Genomic DNA, 24,311 nt, shown 5'->3' with positions numbered 1-24,311 from the left:
AGCATCTAATTCCACACAGTTAGAAAACTCAGTCTGCAGTAGGAAAAATGCCCATATGTTTGGATAATAATGTCTCATTTAAACTGGCTGAAGCGCTGATTCTATGCGCTTCAATTTGAGCGCAATTTCTATGCGCTCAAATGAGACCTCTGTCATGGCTATATATCTCCTCATTTACTGAAAACCAGAACAAGACAGACCACTACAAAAAGGTATGATTTTGAAAAAATAAGAAAGAAGAATCTTAATGAACAAGACCTGCTAATGCGGGTTTGATGTATTCAAATTTAAGTACATGTGACACAGGAAATTATTTCAGCTGCACGTGAATGTGTACTTTTTTTTTTTTTTTTTTGTCTTGATACGTCATCTTTACAGTCATTTGCCAAAGCTCAGGAAGAAGTAATTTACAGGAGTGAGATATCCAAATCTAGATGACTATATATAGGTGTCCATATGTCAGCCAGCAGCCAAGCCTGCCATTACAGTCAAAAGACAGACAGGCAAATGCATTCATTTAAACCTATAGTGATTTAGCTCACAGCCAAAGCAGTCAGCTGGGCTTTAATTCAGTTGTCTGCACATAAGCTTATGGCACATTTGAAAGAGACCCCTGGGTATGTGAGGCACCCACACAGCACTAACAGACATGACACAAGACACATGTCTTTCTGCATTGGTGAAACAACCATGCAGAGTGTCTCTATTGGCAATAGGAACAAGGAACATTTAAATGACTGCTTGTCTTCCTAATTTGTCTTGTTAGTTGAATCGTTCTGACTGATAAATGTATTACAGTATGGTTATATTGTCCTTACCCTTCTTATATTTCCCTTTATATCTTATATTCCCAATACCTGTTTTGCAAGTGAACTGTGGATTTTTTTATCACTGGAAATGTTTTAGTTAGTGAAAGATAGTTTAACAACTGTAAGGAAGGACAGAGGACTGATAGCATCTGCTTTGGCAGTGGAGGACTGTGTGGTCTCTTGAGATCTCCTCTGATAACTCTGTAGTTGAATCACACCTCCAGTTTAAGTTAGATGCTTTGCCATTCTGTTGAATTAGTATATTAATGCTAGATTTATGGGTAATATGTGTCTTTCGAATAGCCATGCTGCAGTGATAAATAGAAGGCAGTTTTGTTTGTGCCTACCTGCTTTTCAGTGGTATAAAATCATAGCAGCAGCATTAAGGATCACCTTTCCTCACACTTTAAAGCTTGCTCAAACCCAATTCCTAACAACATCTCACTGTGACATTACCAAATAGTTGTCTGTTACCATTAAATAAAAATGGATGAAAAATCTAAAAAAGTATGAAGTAACTGTAAAATGAGAAAATTACTTAAATAAGAGAAAATGGATGTACAAGAATTTTGATGCAGCATTTGTTACATGATAGTGTTAAATTCTTATACTACTTTTTGTCTGTCATGATCTTTATTTTATTCTACTCCCTTTCACCTTCTCACAAGTAATTTCAGAAGTTCTCCTTGGGCATGTACATGACAGATGATATTGTACAGACATTCACATCAGTATCCATCATCTTGTACCCTTCCCCAAACTCAGTCAGTAGTGTTATTTGCTGATGGTATCAATTCATTTCAAAGCACGTCACAAATAGAGGCTTTTTTCCGACTTATTTTTTGCCTCTCATTTGATAGAAGTGAAAAATTAAGGGGACTGATTCTGCCAAGATCATTTGAAATCAGTAGAACTTTTGCCTGTGGATGTTGAACAGGCTTAAACACTCAGATATAAATAATAGTAATTCTAGACAGATTCAGAGGTAATTGATAAGATTTTTTTTTTTTTTTCCAAATCAACTTAATTCTCTGCAAAAGAAAATATGCAGCTCTTTCATAGATAACTACTTCATGCATTTGAATGATTTATGTTTAAGCTTATTAAATACACCCTTAGCGACTGGAAAGGGAACAAAGTAAACTGTCATAAAGTAGAACTGAAGAAATGAGTTGCTAAAATATCAAGTTACTAAAAGAAGCTGACAGAAACTTCATTAATATTTCTTGTTTCCTTCGGCTAAATTTCTGAGGAGAGGGGGAGAAAAGTGTTTTGTATGTTACACCATGTTTTTAAATGTGCCTGTGGTGAATTAATCACTTCACCTACTTTTCAAGGGAATAGGCTACTTAACAGACCAAAAGAAAATCCACATTAGCAATTTTTCTAATTTCAAGATAAAATTTGAACACTGTGGTTGAGAAATTATTGAGGCTGAACTGTAGAACAAAGAGGTTATACATGTAAATCTTTTAAAAGTGACAGAGAAGGAGGAAGCAGAGACTTGGCCTTTGTATGCAAGAGCTCAACTCCTGAAATGTTTGCCAAAGGTACAGGATACCTAGATAAAAGGCCTTTCTCAGCATGAATGGGGCGTAGGCCAAAGCTCTTAATCAGCAGGCTGGTCTGAGTGTGCTCAAAAAAGAAGTCCATCCAGATTTTTCTTATTGCAGCTCTGCCACTTTTGAAAACAAAGCTAGGACCTTGACAAAGCCAGATGGAAGGAAATTCTCTAGTCTGGTGTTTTGGCAGAAAGGAGGATCAGGTTTTGGGTCATGGCTGCCAGGACTGTTTCTATTTTTTATGTAAATGAAGGAAAATACATGACAATGCACCATCTTGTATCCTCTAACTACACCACAGAATACTTAAATGTTTTTACACTGCACACCAGTTTAACAGATCATGTAAGGAATGACTTCTTTTGGAGACTAACCTATGGCTGGGTGGTTAGGACTTCTGTAGGCTGACAGAAAATATGATTTGGGGGTCTCTTGTTCTGTGGAAGGAACTAAAGCACATTCCTGCATGAGTTTTCTGAAATATCTACTCATCTGTCCCTGTCCACACTGTGGAAGAAATGGCTGTGACTTCTGTATTTGGTGTTGATTACTAGGTGGTGCCATGACGGTTTTTCAGTACAGACACTCAAGGCATGTTTCTTTCCTGCAAAGGAAGAGCCCACTGAATCTCATGAGGCTAGGGGCATAAGCTGGGACACAGGAGGTTCCATTTGAACATCAGGAAGCACTTCTCTTATGTGAATGACTGAGCGCTTGAAGGGGCTGCCCAGAGAGGTTGTGGTGTGTTTGTCCTTGGAGATCTTCAAAAGCTGCCTGGACATGGTTCTGGGTGTCCTTCCTTAAGCAGGTGGATTGAACCAGATGAGGTCCAGAGGTTTCTTCCAAAGTCAACCATTCTGGGATTCTATGCAGTTCCACATGGAACTGTGCATAACCTGTGCCTCTTAGGAATTTCTAAGACTGCAGATGTATAAAGCGCAAAGTGGACATTTCTTAATAGTACACTTGTAAATCCAGAATTTTATCCAAATCTCAATTCAGTCAACAAGGTCTATGTTTTTTTTTTTTGGTTTTTCTTTTTTTTTTTTTTTTTGGACTTAAGTGATTCTATTCCTAAACTTTCAACTACTTCCATGGTGATTTATTTCTTTAATCAGTCATTTTCATCTGACTTTTTCATAAAATACCTGTAGATTAATTATGGTGACAAGCATTTCTAAAACTATCTTACGGACTACTGCTTTATTTGGCTGCCTAGATCCTTTGATGATTCACCGGACTCTTTAGCATCTGAAACACTATAACTTTAGTAAGAAGATTGTTTAGTACTGTTGTCTATTCACTGGTATTAGACAATTAATTATTGACATTGGTGAGGAGGGAAAAAACCTTAAGCACTGCAAAAAGAATATTCACTTCTCACTGTTACTATAAATTTGTATAATGTCCTTATAACAAATTAAATATCAAATATGTATGCTCACAATCCAGTTAACTGTGCTTCTTAATACAGTACCCAAAACATATAAGAATGGATATTCACACCTTTATTTACTGATCCATACCTTTAAACAGACAGTTTTGTTTAGGAACTCTAGGGAGTTCTGAGAGTTACATGCTTGAAGATCATTTCACAAAAGAACAAAGCACTGCCACCTCAGCAGTAAAATGTGTCAAGGAAACGTAAAACACTGCAACAAGAGTGTCTTTATTGAGGAGACAAAAGAGCCTTTAATGCCCTCCACTCTTCCCTCTTTGTTGTGAGGTCATGTACAGGGATTATGTGATGCATTCTTGGCTGAAGATCTCACTAGTTAGATGGGTTTCCAGCCCTGGAAATTCTAATCACAAGCAAGACCAATAATTCCCTTGTGGTGAACTTTTTAGCAGGTTGTCTGAAATCTCCCAAGACAGAATTCAACCAATGTTACAGAAAAAGACCACCTCTCTTCAAAAAAAGTAATCAGTTCTTAAACATGTGTAAGTAACTAGTGATTCACATTACATAAGTCTCCCACTAACACTAGGCTACTGACTTAAAGTGAAAAAAAGCTCATTAAAATGTGAATCTTCCACTTAGCATCTACAGTTCTTCTAAGTAAGAGGCATGGATATTCTGGTTTATCAAATGAAAGCTGATGAGATTGCGAAGAAATTATGTGTTTTACAGATTAACCAGTAAATTCTTATGTGAAATATTAAATTTTAGACTTTTGTGTAAGGATTTCTGTTTCAGCATCAATGCTTCATTTTAAGGATGGCTCCAATTTCAAATATGACTGTGTTTTTCTAGCAGCATATGCATGTGTCTAAATTAAAACATTTTGTGTGGTTTTACGTTTATATCTCAATGACTTTGGACTACATCTCAACTGCTATTGTGACAAAACTTACAAATGTGTCCTTCTCTCTTTAGGGTTTTATTCTATCCTCTGCCATATCTGAAACCAAATCTACTCATAGATTAATGTCACATTAATAAATATGACAAACTATTTAAATCATAGTATTTGCTGACATCTAGCACTGCATAGAAGACAGAGGAAAAACAAATGTCAGAAATAAGTATTATTTCATAAAAGCTGGATCTTTTTCAGGCTTAAAGTATCTTGCTGAATGTCAACTTATTTCCATTCTCTCATCAGAATTTTCGCCTAAGGAAAACATTAATATTAATTAAGTTTCTGTTTAGACCTCACAGTAGATGGATATATAGAGAAACCTTTTCTTCCTCTCTGTTTTATGCCAACATGTTTTTCTTATTTTCCAGCTGCCACTTTCGTCTTTAATAACTATAAATCTTTCACAAATATCATAGAGCAATTAGAAGGGGGAAGTAGCTATATATAACACAACATTACATTTCTTCTAAGAAATATTGAACTGAGTTCTAATTTTGATTGAAAGTGTTCTGTGGTAATGATACAGATATTATGGAATTTTTTGTTATCAATTATATTCATAAGTATATGTCATACTACTTGATGCAACCAGCTGAAGATTTAAAAAAATATACAATAAAAAATCAGAGCTCACTGCTTCTGCATTGCAGAAGAAAAACAAAGGCTGAATAAGAGAAACATGAAACTAAACTAAACTACATTGTTCAGTAAGCTGTGAAATAGTGTATTTTTTTAATAATATATGATTTATATAAGAATATATAGCAGGTCAAACAATCCTTTATATGAGATTATAGAATATGATTTTTATTTGGAAGTAATAAAGATTTATAAGGATTTTCCTCAAAATCCAAAGAAACTGCCTCAAGCTTTCTGCAATTGACCACTTTGCTTTGATGGTAATTCTAAGCAAAGCAAGAGCTTCAGTAACAGTGGCTATTAAGAGTTATGATGTCCCTAATTAAGCTGATTAAGAACTATTTAAGTGAAAGATCTGAAATCTAAGTGCTAATGTATAATCCTCATTAGGGGAAGATCCTTCAAGTGAGTTTTTGAAAGGATCTCTTTCCAAAAGGGCTGACAAAGATTTATAGAGAAGTATGAAACCATTGCTAATAATATTTGCAGGAGAAATAAGACTGGTGAAACAATCAAGCACCATGCAGGCATATGTGTTATAACAAGATGGCAAGACCTTAAAAAATGTGATCTTTGGACAGTGATCAAGGAAAGAGAGAATAGGAGGAAAGGTGATGATCTGTGTGGAAGCTAGTCCAGGAAAATGGCTTTCAGTGCTGGTACCTATGTCTTAAAAGAGATTCTGAAAAAAAAAAAATAATAATGGCAACCCAGAAAAATAGCTACAAGAATCATTTGAAGGAATAAATTTTACAGAGGAAAAAAGACTCACAATGAGCTTGGTCTGTTTCTTTTATCAAAAAGAAACCTGAAATGTGACTTGATCAAAGGACACAGATGTATTCCTGGAGAAAATCAGAGGCTACAAGATGGCTCTTTTGTCTAGGAAAAGTAGGCCATATCAATGGATGTAATTCAGATCTGGAAAAATCAAATGAGAAGCAAGGCATACCGAATTAGCAGTGAGAGTGTTAAGGCAATGGAATAGATTTCCAAGACACATGAGAATTTGTCTATCTTCTGGGACAATCAGATGAAAAAATGGGGATTTTTTTTTTTTTTTTCCTGAGAGGAGCACCTCTGACAGGTTTGAAAGATTCATGTAACACCAACAGAGCAAAAGTTAGGTTCATGTATATCACACGTACTTAAAATTCATGTTACAGGTCAGTCCATGTCCACTTCCAAAAATTTCCAAGGTCATTTAGGCACTGATTTAGGCACCTATATTTTAGGCAGGTAGCCCATTCATGAGTGTCCAGAACCCTGAGTAAGGCATCTTGATTTTCTATACAGTGCAGTGCTCCACATTTAGGACATAAAGACCAAAAGCCATGCAGAGCTGTGTCAGATTTTCTGTTCCTCTGTGGAGTTGTTAGCAATCTCTATTTTCAGGACACCAGACAGGTACTATGACATCCAGGTCTTAGAGACCACAGCCAAGGAACATAACCAAAAGCCTTTTTTTTTTTTTCAGTTTTTATTTATTATTATTATTATTTTTAGTAAATCTAATTAGTAATGGTAGATCACTTTAGCCCCTGTTGTCAAATCCATTCAGTGGATTACAGTGATTCTTCCCTGTGTCTTGTGCCTCTTAGAGAATTGCTCTAAACAACTAAATTAGTCTACTCAGAGACACGTAGGAGAGAAAATCAAATTCACAGATCAGGAGAGATAGTGCAAGGACTAGACCTTCACTGGCTACTGTAGCAGATTAGTTAGCCAACTCACATGTTGACACTTAAAGATAGTGGCAACAAAACCAGTCTTTGACCAAATAAACTTTAACAGAAAGAAAAGAAAATACAGGCCTAGCAAAGTTGAGCATGTGTTATAGTGTGCTTGTATTTCTGTGCTTTGCACTTAGCTTTTTTCTATTATGTAGTACAAATTAAGTACCAACTGATTTGTCTAACATAATAAACTCCATTACTCTGTTTAATTAATCTCATTGTGGAGTAAGATAGAATTCAACCAAAAGACTGTAAAATCTGCTAGCAACTAACCTTTTCAATGACTGTGATGGCCAATTATGCATCATTTAAATGAATTGGTCTTCTAGCCTTCTTTTGTTTTTAGAAGGAAAGTCAAAATAAAGGCAAGGTCTTAATAATAATAATAATAATAATAATAATAATAATAATAATAATAATAATAATAATAAAATAATTTAGAAAGGACCAGAACTACAAAAGTTCTGTAGAAACTGTGTTAGACAACCTCCAGAATTACAAAAGCCCAAAGCTCTGATAACTATCTGAGCTTTCACTTGCTGTCATTTTTAAAATTTGTCAGTGTCTTCCAAACTCAGTAGCTGTATAAACTCCCAGTGGGAAAAATATGAGTGGTGGTTATAGTATTTTCCCCAAAGCTCCCAAATACAGAGTTGACTCCATGCCCCTTTGGAAATAAGCTGTTCTTAACTCACAAACTCACATGTGCTAGTCGATCAAATCTGGCGAAGAGTTCATTCAACATTCGAACCAATTCCTGGGCTGACAAGGTTGTGGAGAGGTTGGTGAATCCTTTAACATCTGCAAAAAGGATGCTAAAAAAGGAGAAGAGATATTAATAATGCAGTTTATTTACTTTGGTAACTCCATGTGATAAATTACAATCTGGTGTGTTGTATGTGTTCTGTGTGCTCTGTGTTTATTCAACATCTATTAAAGGTGTGTTCTGAGAAGACAGTTACTGAGAAGTGAATTACAACTAAGGAAATATTTTAAAGTCATTCTACTTTTGCGCTACACTTTTGGAGACTCGGGAGTATCAAATAAAAATATTAAAAGGAGTAAGGAAATACCACCAAGAATGAAAAAGGTTTATGAAAATTTTGGAGTTTCAGATCATTCAGAAAGGCAGAATTAAGACTTAATAAGCACTGTTGTCCCCATTTAACAGTGAGAAGACTGTGGCATAGTGAACCCATAGTATAGAAGGCTATATAAACACAGAGACTTTTCACCCAGCTGTCTGTTAATAGTTTCTTTGTGAGTGGGTTTATACATGTATATGTTTATATATGTGGGTTTTTACAGTGTCTTTGATTTCAAATATTTTATTTTTTCATAGTGATCTTCAGGCTTTGCACAGCTATGTACCATACAAGACTCAATCGGATGAGGATAAAGTAAAAGGCTCGCAGGCTGGGTGGGATTTTTACTTGTGAAAAAAAAAAAAAAAAAAAAAAAGGAAAGGAAAGGAAAGGAAAGGAAAGGAAAGGAAAGGAAAGGAAAGGAAAGGAAAGGAAAGGAAAGGAAAGGAAAGGAAAGGAAAGGAAAGGAAAGGAAAGGAAAGGAAAGGAAAGGAAAGGAAAGGAAAGGAAAGGAAAGGAAAGGAAAGGAAAATTACCAAAATACACAAAGAGGAATGAGTATTAATAATAGCCTAGATAGTTATGAAAATACAACTTTCAAATGACCAATTTCTCCATTTTTCATTATCAAAACAGCAAAAGTAACCTAATGGGACACTAAGAGTTCATTACCCAATGGTTCATGTAGTATTTTCTGCTCAACATTTAGGGAAAAATACTGAGAAACAATTTTGAAAAGATCTTTTCTGTGGCGGCATGCATAAGAACACACCAGCATTTGTGCTCTAAATTATGTTTAGACTTTTTATCCTTAACTAAAACTCTTTTCCATTCAAATAGAAGGTCCATCTTCTCTCTGTTTTGATTGCTCTACAGCAACACTTACTGAGAATGAAAAAAGGTAATGAAATTTATGTTAATTTAGTGCAAAGCAAACCTTTTGTAAGGGTCCTTGAGACCTTCCACTAGATTTAATGAAAGAGTATGTATGAGGTACTGCAAAACCACAGAAGAAGCAGATAATCTATTTACTCTTCTGTAGAAGTTCAACACTGCATTTATTGAACTGTTCCAGACAAAGTTATATTTGTATTTCATCAAAAGGCAAAGTATATGTTTTTTTTTAGCCAATCACATCCCATATCAAAAGATGCATATTTTCCACTTCCTTCAGTGATGGCGGTTCAATCACTTGCCCATGTGTTTTGGGACAAATTTATGGCAAATATTATGGACTTATCTAAATATACTGTTTGTGAGAGATCACATTTAATTCAAAGATTCTGTAAAATTATAGAATGGAAGTGGATCATCTTAATACGTACAGTAAGTACTTATTGAGTAGCAGCTCTGTGATTACTATTACCCCTAAACCTAAGTTTGGGATAGGCGAAATTTAACAGGGGGGATAATGGAATTAGGAAAGTGATAATAAGAAGTACTGAATGAAAATATTTACTTATCAGGGTAGACACATGACATGTCTGCATATTTGAGAGGGTCTTACAGTATTCTAATTTCTCATTCCATAGGGTCAATAGGAAGATTGTGACAGAGTCTGTGCCTACATGCAGGCACAGCTTCAAATTCGTTGTAACCCTGAGCACACAACTAAGGTGAAAAAGTAAAATAAAATGCACAAATGGTTCAGTTCTAAAGGTTCAGTTCAAAGAGGTCTCACTATTGCAAAAACAGCCAGCTATCCTGATGAGTAAGAGAAGGCACCTAAGTGCATATCTGTTCAGTTATTATGTAGAAGTCCATTAATTTTCTAATTTATTAATGGATAAAACAATGTAAGAAGAACTCTCAAACGAGATATTTAGCAGCAGCTAAGACAAATATTAGAGAGGCTCTACCACTCACCTGACATTCTCATAGCGATGAATGTAGATCTTATGAAACTGGTGTTGCAAATGTTCATCTTCTACATTGGTCATATCATTTATCATTTCCAGAACTACAAATCGTGGTAAGACAGAAAGCACCAGCCGTTCCTAAAACAAAGAGGAAACCCAGACATTAGGCCCATTAATATCAAACTGAATTAGTACTTCACATGAATTGTTTGAGCTCTGTGTTACTAGAACAGCTGGGTAACTTGCAATTTCTGATGTGATTCTCCCTTCTAAAAATTTGTGATAATTCACATTAATAACCTGAGTCTAGACCAAGAACCTTTCCTACAAATTCTTCCCTTGAATGTTTCAAGCTTACCTGTTGACTATTTAAGTATCCATTCTAGTTATTATGTCCATTACAAGCTTCTCAGATAGTTACAGACATATCAAGCACTCTATTTTAGCAGTGGTAGCTTGAGTAACAGATCCAATTAACAGAGCCAAAGGAATTTGAATGTCCTCCAAAGCAAGTAGGATCAGATTCTCATTGTTGCTTATTTATCAGAAATTCCAGACTGTGTGTTTTGCATTCATAAACTGTATAATTATTAATAAGGATAGACATGAAGCTAAAACAAGATGTATCTAGAGGAATCTTACTACCATTCACGTAATGAAAAGGACAGCATTTAAACAAAGCTTAATTCTTTTGTCAGAGCTTAAAAACAGGGATAATATAAACTAATGCAAGCATAAGAAATGTTTTATGGACAGATTTAGCAATAAATTAGTTTTTATGTTAATCAGGTTACAATCCTTAAAGAGTGCTACACAGCCACAACAATTGCCTTCAACTATGTAGCATTCAGTGCATTTAGTGACTGGAGTACCTACAGAAGCATCCATTGTTACTGGCAGAATTTGTTTTATCCATCCATGACCATATATTTCACCAGAGCAATCTTTATTCAATTTAAAGAGAAATGGAAGAAAGCGTTTGCAAGTTATGGAGCATATATACTCTTGCTAACTAAAATACATGATACAGTACACTGAAAGGTGAAGACATGAGTGAACTGCTGTGTGATATCATGATCTGTATGAAAAATATATAAGACCACAAGGAAAAGGCAAAAGAACATGGAGGGCCCAGTGCAAGCATGAGTTTATACTGGAGAGTAGAGCTCTTTCATGTTTCCTTTTTCAAATCGTACCACACAGCTAAAACTCTGTTCCAAGAGTTGGAAATCTTTACTGGAGAATCTCAAATGTCACAAATAAAAACCCAAAGTTTTCAAAAAACACCCGAGTGGTTTAAACATCTAGATCTCATTTCAAAGGTGGAATGTGGGTAAAAGACAAAAACATTCATGATAATTCTCTTTTTGATGTCAACAGGATTAGATACCATAAATAAAATGTAGCAGTAGATGAAACATTTGAAATAAAATAAAATAAAATAAAATATAAAATAAAATAAAATAAAATAAAATAAAATAAAATAAATAAAATAAAATAAATAAAATAAAATAAAATAAAATAAAATAAAATAAAATAAAATAAAATAAAATAAATGAAGGAACCCCTCCCCAGCATTTTTAGGAGGCAAGACAGATATACTGACTTTTATATTTTGCAGTGAAAAGCATGAATAATTCCCACTCTAAGTAGTTTTAGTAGTTAGTAAATAATCCTCAGCTACAATGATAACACATTGTGGATAAACACATTCATTTGTCTAGATGGTAACACCAGCTGAGGTGAACTGTACATTTACTCAAGAAGGCAAAGCACACACTGCTAATAGCTTCACTTGGAGCAGAGGTGCATAATGTTCCCCTTAGAGACAGCAGATTTCTCCTGAGCTCCTGTCTGCATAGCATGCTAGTGCACAAAATGAAAGAACAGGGACTCTGCCATTCTTTAATCCACCTGTTCTGCAAAACTTCACTAAACCAGGGTTACCTCTAGGAAGGGAGAAAAAAAATGATGAGAGGCAGAGATAACTAATACAGAGCAGGCAGTGAGCAACCATGCATCGAGCTCACCCTTTATTCTGGCAAACACCTTTTATTCTGGTAAAAAGCCCAGGTTGGACAATTACCCCATGCCCCATATAGGTAGTACTAATTTTAGCACAGCTACATTGTTTTGATTTTTTTCTGCCTTTCACACCTGTGTATTTCGCTATCTTCCCCTCCACTTCTGATGTGTAAAAACAGCATGAGTTTCTTGTGACAACAAGAAGTATACCAGTCCCTCAGGAGGTCCTTTCCACTCCTGCAAGCCTAGGTTTCCACAGAAATATTTAGCCCTGAGGTAGTTCCACTCTCAAGCAAATATCTCATCGTCTCTTAAGATGGTGTGTTTGGGAACAACAGCTGATTACCTTTCAAGAACCAGAAATATTTTTGATATTTCATGTCCTTCAGCCTCCTATAACAGAAGGTATTTAGGCCATATATTCTTTTATTCCTTCACTATTATAGTACTTTGCTCAATATGGCCATATAATAAATCCACCCTTTGAATATATCATATCAGTCTTTCAGAGAGCCATATGATTAAAGTGTTCAATGAGTTCTTCTGAAGATACTTTCATAATAATGTAAAATCTTTTCACTGTAAATAAATAAATAAATAAATAAATCTACCTTATCTTTGTAAGAAGTAGATAGAAATCATATTTAGTATTGAAATGCTTATGAAATGTATGCTAACAAAACATTTTAAAAAGGCCACTTTTTAACAGCTGTGGGACTAAAAATGAGGAGCATGCTTCTTTTCACATCAGGAAAACTTATACTGCTTGTTTGTATACACTTAAGAGGGTATCAGGCAATGGCTTGACAACATTTATTTAAAATAAAGGAGAGTTCACTTGACATGTGTTCACTAAGCCAAGACAAATGTGACCAGCACATTTGATACCCTAAACTTCGTGCAACTCATTATGGTAAGTTAAATGTTTTTGGCTGCACATAAGATCTGGCAATGACCCATAAAAACGGAGGTTAATTAGTATGCCTCCTCTTCAGTCCTCCTTTATTAATACTGTATCATGTGAAGAGCTCTTGTCAGGATGCTTATTTGAAGCATACATACACCTCATTGTCACTATTCTGTATTACCTCTGTCATGCTGTGGAAAAATACTAAAAGAAAATAACACATAAGGATTTCTGCATTCATGTGTGTGACAGTTATGAGACAGTCCAGCCACAAGTCAAGCAAGTATCCAGTATTGAAATATTCTAGCCTAAATCCCACAAGGCAAAAGCAGGGACTGGAAGAATGAACTGCCCACTGTAGGAGAAGATCAGGTTTGAGACCAGCTAAGGAACCTTAAGGTGCACAAGCCCATGGAACCTGATGAGATACATCTGTGGGTACTGAGGGAACTGGTGGATGAAGTTGCAAAGTCACTGTCTATCATATTTGAGAAGTCGTGGCAGTCTGGTGAAGTTTGCACTGACTGGGAGAAGGGAAACATAACTACTATTTAAAAAAAAAAAAAAAAAAGAAAGACCAGAGAATTACAGGCAAGTCAGTCTCACCTCTGTGCCTGATACAATCATGGAACAGATCCTCCTGGAAACTGTTCTAAGGCACACGGAAAATACAGAGGTGATTCGTGTGAGCCAACATGGCTTCAGTATGGGCAAATCATGACTGATAAACTCAGTGGCCTTCTACGATGGGGTTACAATATTAGTGGACAAAGGAAGAGCAACTGACATCATCTACTGGGATTTGTGCAAAATATTTGACACTTTCCCACATGATCTCCTTACCTTTAAATTGGAGAGACATGGATCTGATGTATGGACCACTCCATGGGTAAGGAATTGTCTTAATGGTCATGCTTAAAGTGTTACAGTCAATGGCTCGATGTCCAGGTGGAGATCAGTAACAAGTAGTGTTCCTCAGGAGCCAATATTGGGACTGGTGCTGTTTAACATTTTTGTTGGTGATTTGGACAGTGGGATTGAGTGCACCCTCAGCAAGTTTTCTGATGACACCAAGCAGTGTGGGGCAGTTGATGCAATGGAAGGAAGGGATTCCATCCAGATGGACCTTGACAAGCTTGAGAGATGGGCCTGTGTGAACCTCATAAGGTTCAACAAGGGCAAGTGCAAGGTCCTGCATCTGGGCTGGGGCAATCCAAACACAAATACAGTCTGGGCAGAGAATAGATTGAGAGCAGCTCTGAGGAGAAGGACTTAGGGGTGTTGGTTGATTAGAAGCTTAACATGGGCTGGCAATGTGCCCTTGTATCCTGGGCTCTATAGGTGTCTCTGGGCTCCATTATCTGTGTTGACTAGATCTCAGGTGACTGTAGTGGGAGCTCAGGGATGTAAAGCTCATGTAGTCAGTTAGTTTAGGAGGTGCCCAAATCTGGAGCTGACTCTTACTCTATCCACTCCTTCAGGAAAATTTAGGAATAGCAAAATAAAAACCTTACTGGTAAAGGAAGATAACTTCATGAGTCACACATGTCAATTTAAAGTCCCAAGATTGTAACAGTCACATATCCTCTAATGCCTTCTTCTGGGTTCATGCAACTGTAATAGTCATTTTTTATTGAATGGCTTCCCTGTGGTCTGTGCACAGTGATACCTGTGTCCCTCATCAGGGGGTATCAACCGTACTTTCAACCACAGAAGTGTAGCTGGGCACATTCACAGCAAACTGGGACAAGTCCCTGATGAGTAAATAACCACTGTTAGAACCATTTTTGAGGGCAGTCAATTAACCAGCACAAGAGGTCTTGTGAATAAAAACAGAACTGGAGACCTTTCTACTGGAACTGATCAAAGGGAACAAAATACCAACAGGCACAAAACATCAACAAACAATCTGGTGCCTGCAGGGTGTTGCCAATAGGAAGACCAAACTCCCCAAGGTTTTCCTGCAGAATATGGAACACCACCACCCCAGCAGGGTCTGCTGTCTGCACAAGCTCCCACTACCAGCTCCCCTTAGGTGGTAAAGGGCAAAGGCTGAAATTTTGTGTATACTATCCTGGAATTTCCATTGTTTTTCAAAATCTTTATCAGTGTTGGCTTCACTCAGGAATGAGAAGCACTACTAGAAGGATTGTTCAAGTTTCGTTCTTCCTCCTCTACATGTACTTTCAGATGAGTGAACCCATAGATATTTGTGGGTAGAAGTATTTTGATTTGGGAATGACTTGCTTTTGGCTATTCCCAATGACGTTCTGTAAAAATGGAATAGACATACCTAAAAAATGTTAAAAATGACAGAGATTCTGAAGCAACCATTCCACATTTTTCATCTTGATTTTTGGGAACCATTTTGCCAGAACTGTCAAGGTTGGCCTTAACAATATTTGCAATTAATACCACGGATGCACTATAGTCTTAATTGCTGAACAAAACAGAATAAGAAAAGTCCTGTTCAGAGCAATTTTAGCCATTCTGGAACACATAAGCTTTTAAGCTTTTAAGGAAAGAAGATAAAATGGTATTGTTTTCTACTGAAAAAGTGACACTGTTCAGAATAAACGTAATTACTGGAGATGCCACTCTAGAAAATGTGAATTAACACCTTTCATTATGATGAACAGCTCTAAAGAGAAATTCCTTCCTTCTTAGCATACAATGGACAGTTTATTTGCAACCTTTCTTTCTTGTGTGTTATCAAGACAATAGCAAGTAATTAAAAAATATGTAAGGAACTGCAATAACTAATATGTTCAGACTCTTGGGGTTATGAGGTTGCCTTTTAGCTTTTGCTACTTACTGCTGTAATATGTGATACGAGCTATCTCAACTTTATTTTATTGGAATTCAGGCAGTTACCGTTCCCACTTATCCCATCCTTGGCTGCATATTCCATTCAGTCATCTGCTGTTCTCAGAGAGAAACAAGGCCAGATCACAGAGGAGGTTTTGGAGACTTGTTTTTTGTTGTTGTTTTCAGTTATTGTTTTATGTAACAATACAATATAGGATATCATCCAAACTGATAACCCAGTGTTCATGAGTCATGACTTTTTATAATGGTACGTAATTAGTTGTCAACTGAGAAGTATTATAAAGTTTGTGGTGACATGAGAAGGAAGAAACTTCTTCTACAACCTTCTTGTAAGAACAATATTTTATCCATTTTTTTCCTCTATAACATTGCCCAGAACACAGCATGAGACAGTATAACGTAGCACATGCTAGAGGGAAGGATTGCAAGATACTGCTGGTTTTTTTTGTTTTGTTTTGTTTTGTTTTTTTGGGTGAGGAATGGTTGGAAGATAAATGTACCTGAAGCCATGTTACAAAATCTTGGCAGAGCTTGGTGATTAAAAGTCTATTGTCAGGTGTCAAAGTAGGCTCCTTTCTCACCAACCAGTTAAATCATGTTAGAATATGGCAAACTTAATGCCTGCTTGCCCTATGCAATCTGAGCCATATAATTCTGGTTCTAGGGCTTCCAGTTTGTATTTTCATGTCTTTCCAATATCATTTTGGACTCTTAAAAACTTAGCTTATCTTGTATCATGCTGGGAGGTGGTGGAAATCTTCCTGCTGAGAGATTTTTTGAGAACGGTACCTGTTCAGCTGCCATCTGAAAAACAGTATTCCTCCATAAAATACTCAGGAAAAAAATGTTAAAATATTTTTAAAAGTAACATGATTAATATTTAACCTAAGTGCAGCCAATGTTTACTCTGTGTGGCACTGGCACAATGGTCAGCTCACCATAAGGTCAAACACACAACACTAAGCTGCATGGGAGTGGAGGAGAGCACATCTGGAGCCAAGAGCTGAAGGGAGCAAGATTTCATTCCTTGACATCAGCAGCCACCTGTTAGATCTGCTTGGCTATATCACAAAATGATCTCCTGACACTGCCTTGTCATCTGAGCTGTCTTTTAATTTAAGCAATAGAAAATACAGGTGACAAATTCAGTATGTATATACTGCAGTGTTTAATAAGCTCATATCATCTAGATCCTAACATGATTTCCTTAGATGAAGAACATTATCTTCTTAGATTACAAGAGGAAAGCCAATCATGCAACAGGCTTATATTGCAAGAGGAAAGCCAATCATGCAACAAAGACATTCAGTGAAAAGCAGACTTTACAAACAAACGTGTTACTATGCTGTCTTGTTGACGTGAAACTATGCTTATAAGTGATGCTGTCCAGTGCTGCAGTAATCCAAACACATATTCAGTACATTTTTTTTACCCTTCTTCTGTGTTAGGTGATTCTATAGAGGTAAAATATCCAGAATAAAAACATTTATATGGAAATATGACAAATAACTCAACAAAAAGTATTGTACTGTATTCTAACATTCTGTTTTCCATAAATTCCAGTTAGTCTGGACAGGAAGGGCAAAGCAGTACCTTAAGAGCAGAAGAAAGACTGAAGCATATTATGTATATGGATTCCATAATGGAATCATTTTAAGCTATTCTATGTTTTACATGAATAAAAGGGGAGAGTAAAATGGCTGCTACAAGTCAATTTTGTTCTAAAAGATCAGGTTGGCCCCATCTGACTTTAATGTCTGTAGTTCTATGCCCTGGTACACTTTCACTCTTCTAAGACTGCTATGACTTTGCTGCTGTTGAATCATCATGTAATTCTTCTGCACTACTTGTACTTTCCATTTATTTAGATTTTTTTTTTCCATTTTGTTACTTTATTTGCCATTTCAGAAATTACTAGACCACTTCAACAAAATATACTTTTCTCAACAGTATAAGTTATTGTAGATAATGACATGGGAGATGTAAGAAAGTAAGATCACATGCCATTTATTCTCAGCTTTATATGACTCAATCACTGCAGAACATAGACATGAAAATGAGCTAGGATGTCATTCTGGTCAAAACAAGGCATCCAGGCAATCTGTCTTGTGAGAGACTTGCAAGACCCCAATCTTAAACAGCACAAGCCTTGGAAGTTTCAGGAGGTGGAACAGTGGTCACTTGGTGAAAATCAAATCTCTTTTAATAGAGTTGTAGGTGGGTACTTAAATACTGATGATGTGAAAGACATTCAACCTATTCATAAACTTTAATCCAAAAATTTTATCTTACCTTAAATGATCTTAACAATTGCATCAGTGACTTGCCTCTGGCTAGCTTGGAATTAATATTGCTCATTTACAGAGAATTTAAAACTATTATTTGGACATCAGAATCCCTATTAATTATGATGATTACAAGGACTTTTGAAAGACTCCTGCAGTCATTCCAGGGTATTAAGGAAAGTTAGTGTAAAGTTCTGATCTTGAACAAGAAATAAAAATGACCTTAAAACAGGTAAGTCTATTTACAGCTTAGAAAAGGTGCTAGCCTGATGAGTTTGGAACCTGGAGTTCTTTATTTAAGCAGAGATGACTGCAATGCAGACCAGATGGCAGAAGTGTCTCATCGCTGTAGGGGGCTTAAACTATTTCATTCCCCTTACTCATTTCACCTTTGTCCACTTCCTTGAGGCAATCAGCATGGGTCATGAGCCAGTGGTAACTGTGATAATAGCTTTTTTTTTATTATTTTTTTCCTTTCTTTCTTAGACACCTCTGTCCTTAGCAAGGAGCTGAGAACACAGAAGTCAGAGGCCACCAAATACTGATCAATGAGCTATGAGTCCCATTTACTATTGATGAACACAGTAATTGAACAGCTTTAGAGATTAAAAAAAAAAAAAAAAAAAAAAGCTTTGGAAAGTAGCTTTATCACTAGTGAATCCAAAAGGGATGGGAAGCAGTTTTATTCCTCACCAATATCTTCTAGGGAAAACTCCCATGTCTGAAGTCCTACAACTCTTCAGGGTTATTTTTTCCCTCTATAAATTGTACTTCAGTGTCTGATTCTGAACTCTGTAGTGTTGGTTGTAAATCCTCTATTTGCGTCCATGTGACTAGTCCAGATTTACAAGTAATGGAAAAGAAGGCGGAGAATTATTTTTATTTCATTTTTACCTTACAATTTTACTTGAGAGCAAAATCTGGGTCTTGCACTCTGAGTATAAGAAACAAACATCACCAGCAAATTTCTCAAGTGTGGACAAGCAGAATGTGAAGGAACAACACCTAACGTTTGACATGCAAAATGTGTTTTCTACTGAAAGTGGAAGTGAGCAGATGAGGTATATTGAGACAAGAAGATGTAGAGAATGAATGTGCTGGTCCTGTAATGTGTTCCCTGGAACCAACAGAAACATAATCTCAGAATCACAGTATTGTAGGGGTTAGAAGGGACCTTAAGAGATCATTGGGTCCAACCCCCCCTGCCAAAGCAGGCTCCTTAGAGCAGGTTGCCCAGGTAGGCATCCAGGCAGGCCTTGAATATCTCTGGAGAAGGAGACTCCACAACCTCCCTGGGCAGCCTGTTCCAGTGCTCTGTCACCCTCACCGTGAAGAAGTTCTCTCTCATGTTGATGTGGAACTTCTCGTGATCCATTTTGTGGTCATTGCCCCTTGTTCTGTCACCACAAACTACTGAAAAGAGGTTGGCTGTATTCCTCCATCTCCCACACTTAAGATATTTGTAAATATAAGATTCCCTCTCAGTCTTATCTTCTCAAGAGTGAATGTGTGTATGATTCTATTCTATTCTATTCTATTCTATTCTATTCTATTCTATTCTATTCTATTCTATTCTATTCTATTCTATTCTATTCTATTCTATTCTATTCTATTCTATTATTTTATTTTATTTTATTTTTTACAAGGAATAAAAATCTGTTAAGGGACCTAGGTCAGTTTCTGAGTCATAATACGAATTAAGAAGAACAATATAAAGTCTATATATCCCTTCAGCTGTTGGATTACCCCCTAAGTTTTTATACCAAGTATGAACCTCAAAATACCAAAGGAGCAATTCCAAGAACAAATTTTTATTGAGACACCACTATTTAAAAAAGTTTGAAGAACTGGGAAACCTTTCTGAGCATCTCAGATTCAACACTCTGAGTTTCTTATACAGAAGAAAACTGGATTAAATGTAATCTCTAACCAGAGGTTTCCACAGAATTTTTAATTGGAAGGTTATTGTCTACTCTCTGAAAATAAAAGCTCAATTACTGTGACCACAATTTTTATTTACGAAGCATTTAAAACTAGTTTAAAACTTATGTAACCTCTAAACTTCAGATTATTGTTTTTTTAAACCAAATCTGAACTTTATCCTCATAGCAGTTTAGACAGATTTTCATATTCTTAGCACCGATATCAGAGAAGATGACTTTATAGTGTTTAACCCTCTTAAAGTGTCCTTTCCAATCTCAGCCCAATCTGTTCTGACTTTAAAGGTTGCAAAGTACTGATGGTTGATTAAAATCTAGATCTGTAAGAGCTTGATAAAACATGTAAGCTTCTTTAAAAAAACACAGAATTCATCAGTCTGCAGAGGGCCTGTTAAAGCTATAGGAAATAGAGACTGTTGCAGAGGCAAGTGCGAAATAGTCCTTAGGAAGCAGAGGTAGAAGGGAAACAAATGGTCAGACAGAACAATTTTCTAATGGAGAAGAGGTTTAGACAAGATTAATGTTGTTCCACAGAGAACAGGAAAAACTAAATAGGGCGGCAGCAGACTTCTGGAGACTAAGGGATGTGCTCTCCTTCTTCTGTCCTAAAAGCTGCATGTGAACGATAGGAAGTGAGTTCCCACCCAGAAACCAACCCTCTTATTGCCTAGTCAAATGGTCCATTAGAATGTTTGAATTCAAATCCATCAAAGAAATCATATGAAATAATAACCAAACTGTTTTAACTTTCAAAATGAGCTTTAATTGAATTTGCGGAATACTCTATGAGAAAGAGATCAGCTGTAATGTAGTTTGCCAGTAAAGCAGTGGTAGGGAAGAGAAGTCTGCTTGGGTATTTTTATATGGGACTCTTCTTTTTAGATCATTTAATGAATACAAATTTCTTCTTATTATTCCCCATAAATCTGACAAAATTGAGAATTATGCCTGCAGAAGCCTATCTTAACCCCAGCTTGACTGGAAGCATCCCCAGAAGTGTGGTGATTCAAGTATGATGCCAGCTTGGACCTTTTTTCCTGAGTAATCCTTGCAAGAGAAGAGGCAGACAGCAGTTGTTCCCTCAGTCACCCCCTGTCTTAATTTCTCCTTTTTCCAGCCTTCAGGCCAGTCTCCTCTGACAACATACCAGAAACCCAAGAAGCCATAAATAATGCTTAGGAAGACATTGAGAAGGGGTTTTATTTTCGTATAAAATGACTTTGTTCTGGTGAAATTTCAGAAGATACCTGCAGAGAAAGGGTATCTGCTTTCTGAAGAACATATTGGAGAGGGATGCAAAAAATCAGATAAAGAGGCTATTGCTTTGTGGTTCTAGAACCATTTAGCACAGCGTAACTTCACTGTAGGCAACAACGTAGTGTTAGAGTAGAATAAATTTGTTTATTTGGCTTCTCGGAGGTTAAAAATATGGATGATTTCTTTCTGATTTTTGTCTTAGTCTCCATTAACAGCTGTATCAGTGCAGCTTTTCTGGTGAGCTCTCTGCACATGAGGTAGAGAGTTTTCTTTTCATGAATGATGCAGAATCTGCTGCCATGAGAACAAGAAGAAGCACCTCACAGGAGGATGAAAGTAAGCATCACACAGATCTGAACTGATTTCACCTGTCATCTTGAACAACTGCAGAGAAATCCTTTCATAAAACAGTATCAAGTGCTCTAACTCTAACATAAATTATGCAAATAAAATGTTTCAGAAAGGTAATGTTTTCACAGAATCACAGAATCACAGAATGGCTGAGGTTGGAAGGGACCTCTGAAGATCATCTAGTCCAATCCCCCTACCAAGCAGGGTCACCTAGGACACATTGCGCAGGATGGCATCCTTCTGGGTTTTGAATATGTCCAGAGAAGGAGACTCCACGACCTCTCTGGGCAACCTGTTCCAGTGCTCTGTCACCCTCACAATAAAGAAATGTTTCCTCATATTCAGCTGGAACTTCCTGTGCTTCAGTTTGTGACCATTGCCTCCTGTCCCTTCACTGGGTGCCAGAGAAAAGAGTCTGTCCCCATCTTCTTGACACCCTCCATTCAGGTATTTCTACACACTGATAAGATCCCCTCTCAGTCTTTCTTCTCCAGGCTAAACAGGCCCAGCTCTCTTATCCTTTCCTTGTATGAGAGAGGTTCCAGTCCACTAATCATCTTTGTAGCACTCCTCTGGACTTGCTCCAGTAATTCCATGTCCCTCTTGTCCTGGGGAGCCCAGAATTGAACACAGCTCTCCAGATGAGGCTTCACCAGGGATGAATGAAGGGGCAGGATCACCTCCCTTGATCTGCTGACAACACTCTTCCTAATGCCTAATGCACTACTGGATACCATTCGCTTTCTTGGCCACAGGGGCACATTGCTGACTCATGGTCAGCCTGCTGTCCACCAGGATTCCCAGGTCCTTCTCCACAGGGCTGCTTTCTAACTGGTCATCTCCCAACCTGTACTGGTGCATGAGGTTATTCCTCCCTAGGTGCAGGATCCTGCATTTGCCTTTGTTGAACTTCATGAGATTCCTCACCTCAAAATGCTCCAGCCTGTCCAGGTTCCTCTGAATGGCAGCACAGCCCTCTGGCGTCACTCCTCCGAGCTCTGTGCTGTCAGCAAACTTGCTGAAGGTGCACTCTGTCCTGCCTGACCAACCCCTTCTCCTCCTATGACTGGGTGACCTGCCTGGTGGATGAGGGAAAAGCTGTTGATGTAGTCTACTTATACTTCAGTAAGGGCTTTGACACGGTCTCCCACAATATTCTCCTGGAGAGGCTGACAGCTCATGGATCGGACAGGTACAATCTTTGCTGGGTTAAAAACTGGCTGGGCAGCTGGGCCCAGAGAGTGGTGGTGAATGGGGTGAAATACAGCTGGCAACCAGTCATCAGTGGTGTTCCCCAGGGGCTAGGGCCCATCCTCTTTAATACCCTTATTGATGATTTGGATGAGGGAATTGAGTGCACCCTCAGTAAGTCTGCAGACCATGTTGGAGGGAAGTGTCAATCTACCAGAGCGTAGGAAGGCCCTGCAGAGGGACCTGGACAGGATGGGACAATGGGCAGAGGACAATGGGATGAGGTTTAACATGGCTAAGTGCTGGGTCCTGCACTTTGGCCACAACAACCCCATGCAATGTTACAGGCTTAGGGCAAAGTGGCTTGAAAGCTATGCAGAGGAAAAAAATCTGTGGGTACTGATTGACGCTTACCTGAACATGAGCTGGCAATGTGCCCAGGTGGCCAAAAAGGCTAATGGCATCCTAGCTTGTATAAAGAATAGTGCAGTCAGCAGGACCAGGGAGGTGACCGTTCCCCTGTACTCTGCTCTGGTGAGGCTGCACCTCAAATATTGTGTTCAGTTTTGGGCCCCTCAGTACCAGAAGGACATCAAGGCCCTGAAGCATGTCCAGAAAAGGGCTACAAAACTGGTAAAGGGCCTGGAACACATGTCCTATGAGGAGTGGCTGAGGGAACTGGGGGTGTTTAGTCTGGAGAAGAGGAGGCTCAGGGGAAACCTTATTGCTCTCTGCACCTACATGAAATTAAATTGTGGGGAGCTGGGGGCTGGCCTCTTCTCACAGGTAACTAGTGATTGAAATCTTCTGTGATTGAGATCTTATTACAAAATCTCTAATGTTAGAGGTATGTGCTGGACTGATTTTTAAAGCTATTTAGCAAGTTAAGACTCCACCTATATCTTTAGACATAGGAAATTTTGTAAGTCAAAATATTCACCTCCTTGCATAATAGTTGTTTTCAGATAGATATAGCTTCCTCTGTGTGTGTGTGGTGGAGGAAGAGGCAGACTGTTATCTGAGAAATTATGTGTAATTAAATGGCAATATATGACGGTTTAAAATGTTAGACAAATTTCAAACAAATACGAATTGCTGAATAAAGAGCAAGTAAGGACATAATAGAGGCCTTACAAGTTCAAACTGTTCTAAAGACATCATTTCAATGTATGTGTGGATTTAATACATCATTCATGTGAAGTTAGGGATTTTGTTTTGAAGAGAAATAGAAATGAAATATCATGTAGGTTTCTGTTCTTCACTGAAGGCAATTTCATAACATTTTTAAAATGAGGAAAATGATATATTTCTTGTTTTTGAAAGTTTTACAGTAGCTAATTAAGAAAATAAGTTATACTTTTCCATTTTCATTGCCTAGGTATAATGAAATCAGAATCACCTACTGTGCCTTTACAATAAAATCAAGATGAAAAGGAAGAAAATGTTTTTGAACTGGTTGTTAACAAAACACTG

The 24,311-nt window shown here is 37.3% G+C and overlaps 1 protein-coding gene across 2 annotated transcripts in view; it reads right to left on the bottom strand.

The window, feature by feature from the left end:
• ADCY8 (adenylate cyclase 8) overlaps nucleotides 1-24,311 on the bottom strand; it is a 121,870-nt gene that overhangs the window by 65,168 nt on the left and 32,391 nt on the right. For both annotated transcript variants that reach the window (XM_027452717.3, XM_038175035.2), the window contains exons 3-4: nucleotides 10,061-10,191; nucleotides 7,813-7,924 (exon numbers count right to left, since the gene is read on the bottom strand). In XM_027452717.3, coding sequence (XP_027308518.2) covers nucleotides 7,813-7,924; nucleotides 10,061-10,191 — 243 coding nt within the window. The remainder of the gene's footprint in view (nucleotides 1-7,812; nucleotides 7,925-10,060; nucleotides 10,192-24,311) is intronic.

Source organism: Anas platyrhynchos, chromosome 2 (genome assembly GCF_047663525.1).
Source record: "Anas platyrhynchos isolate ZD024472 breed Pekin duck chromosome 2, IASCAAS_PekinDuck_T2T, whole genome shotgun sequence".
Classification (NCBI taxonomy): domain Eukaryota; kingdom Metazoa; phylum Chordata; class Aves; order Anseriformes; family Anatidae; genus Anas; species Anas platyrhynchos.
This window is presented reverse-complemented; position numbering and strand designations above follow the sequence as displayed.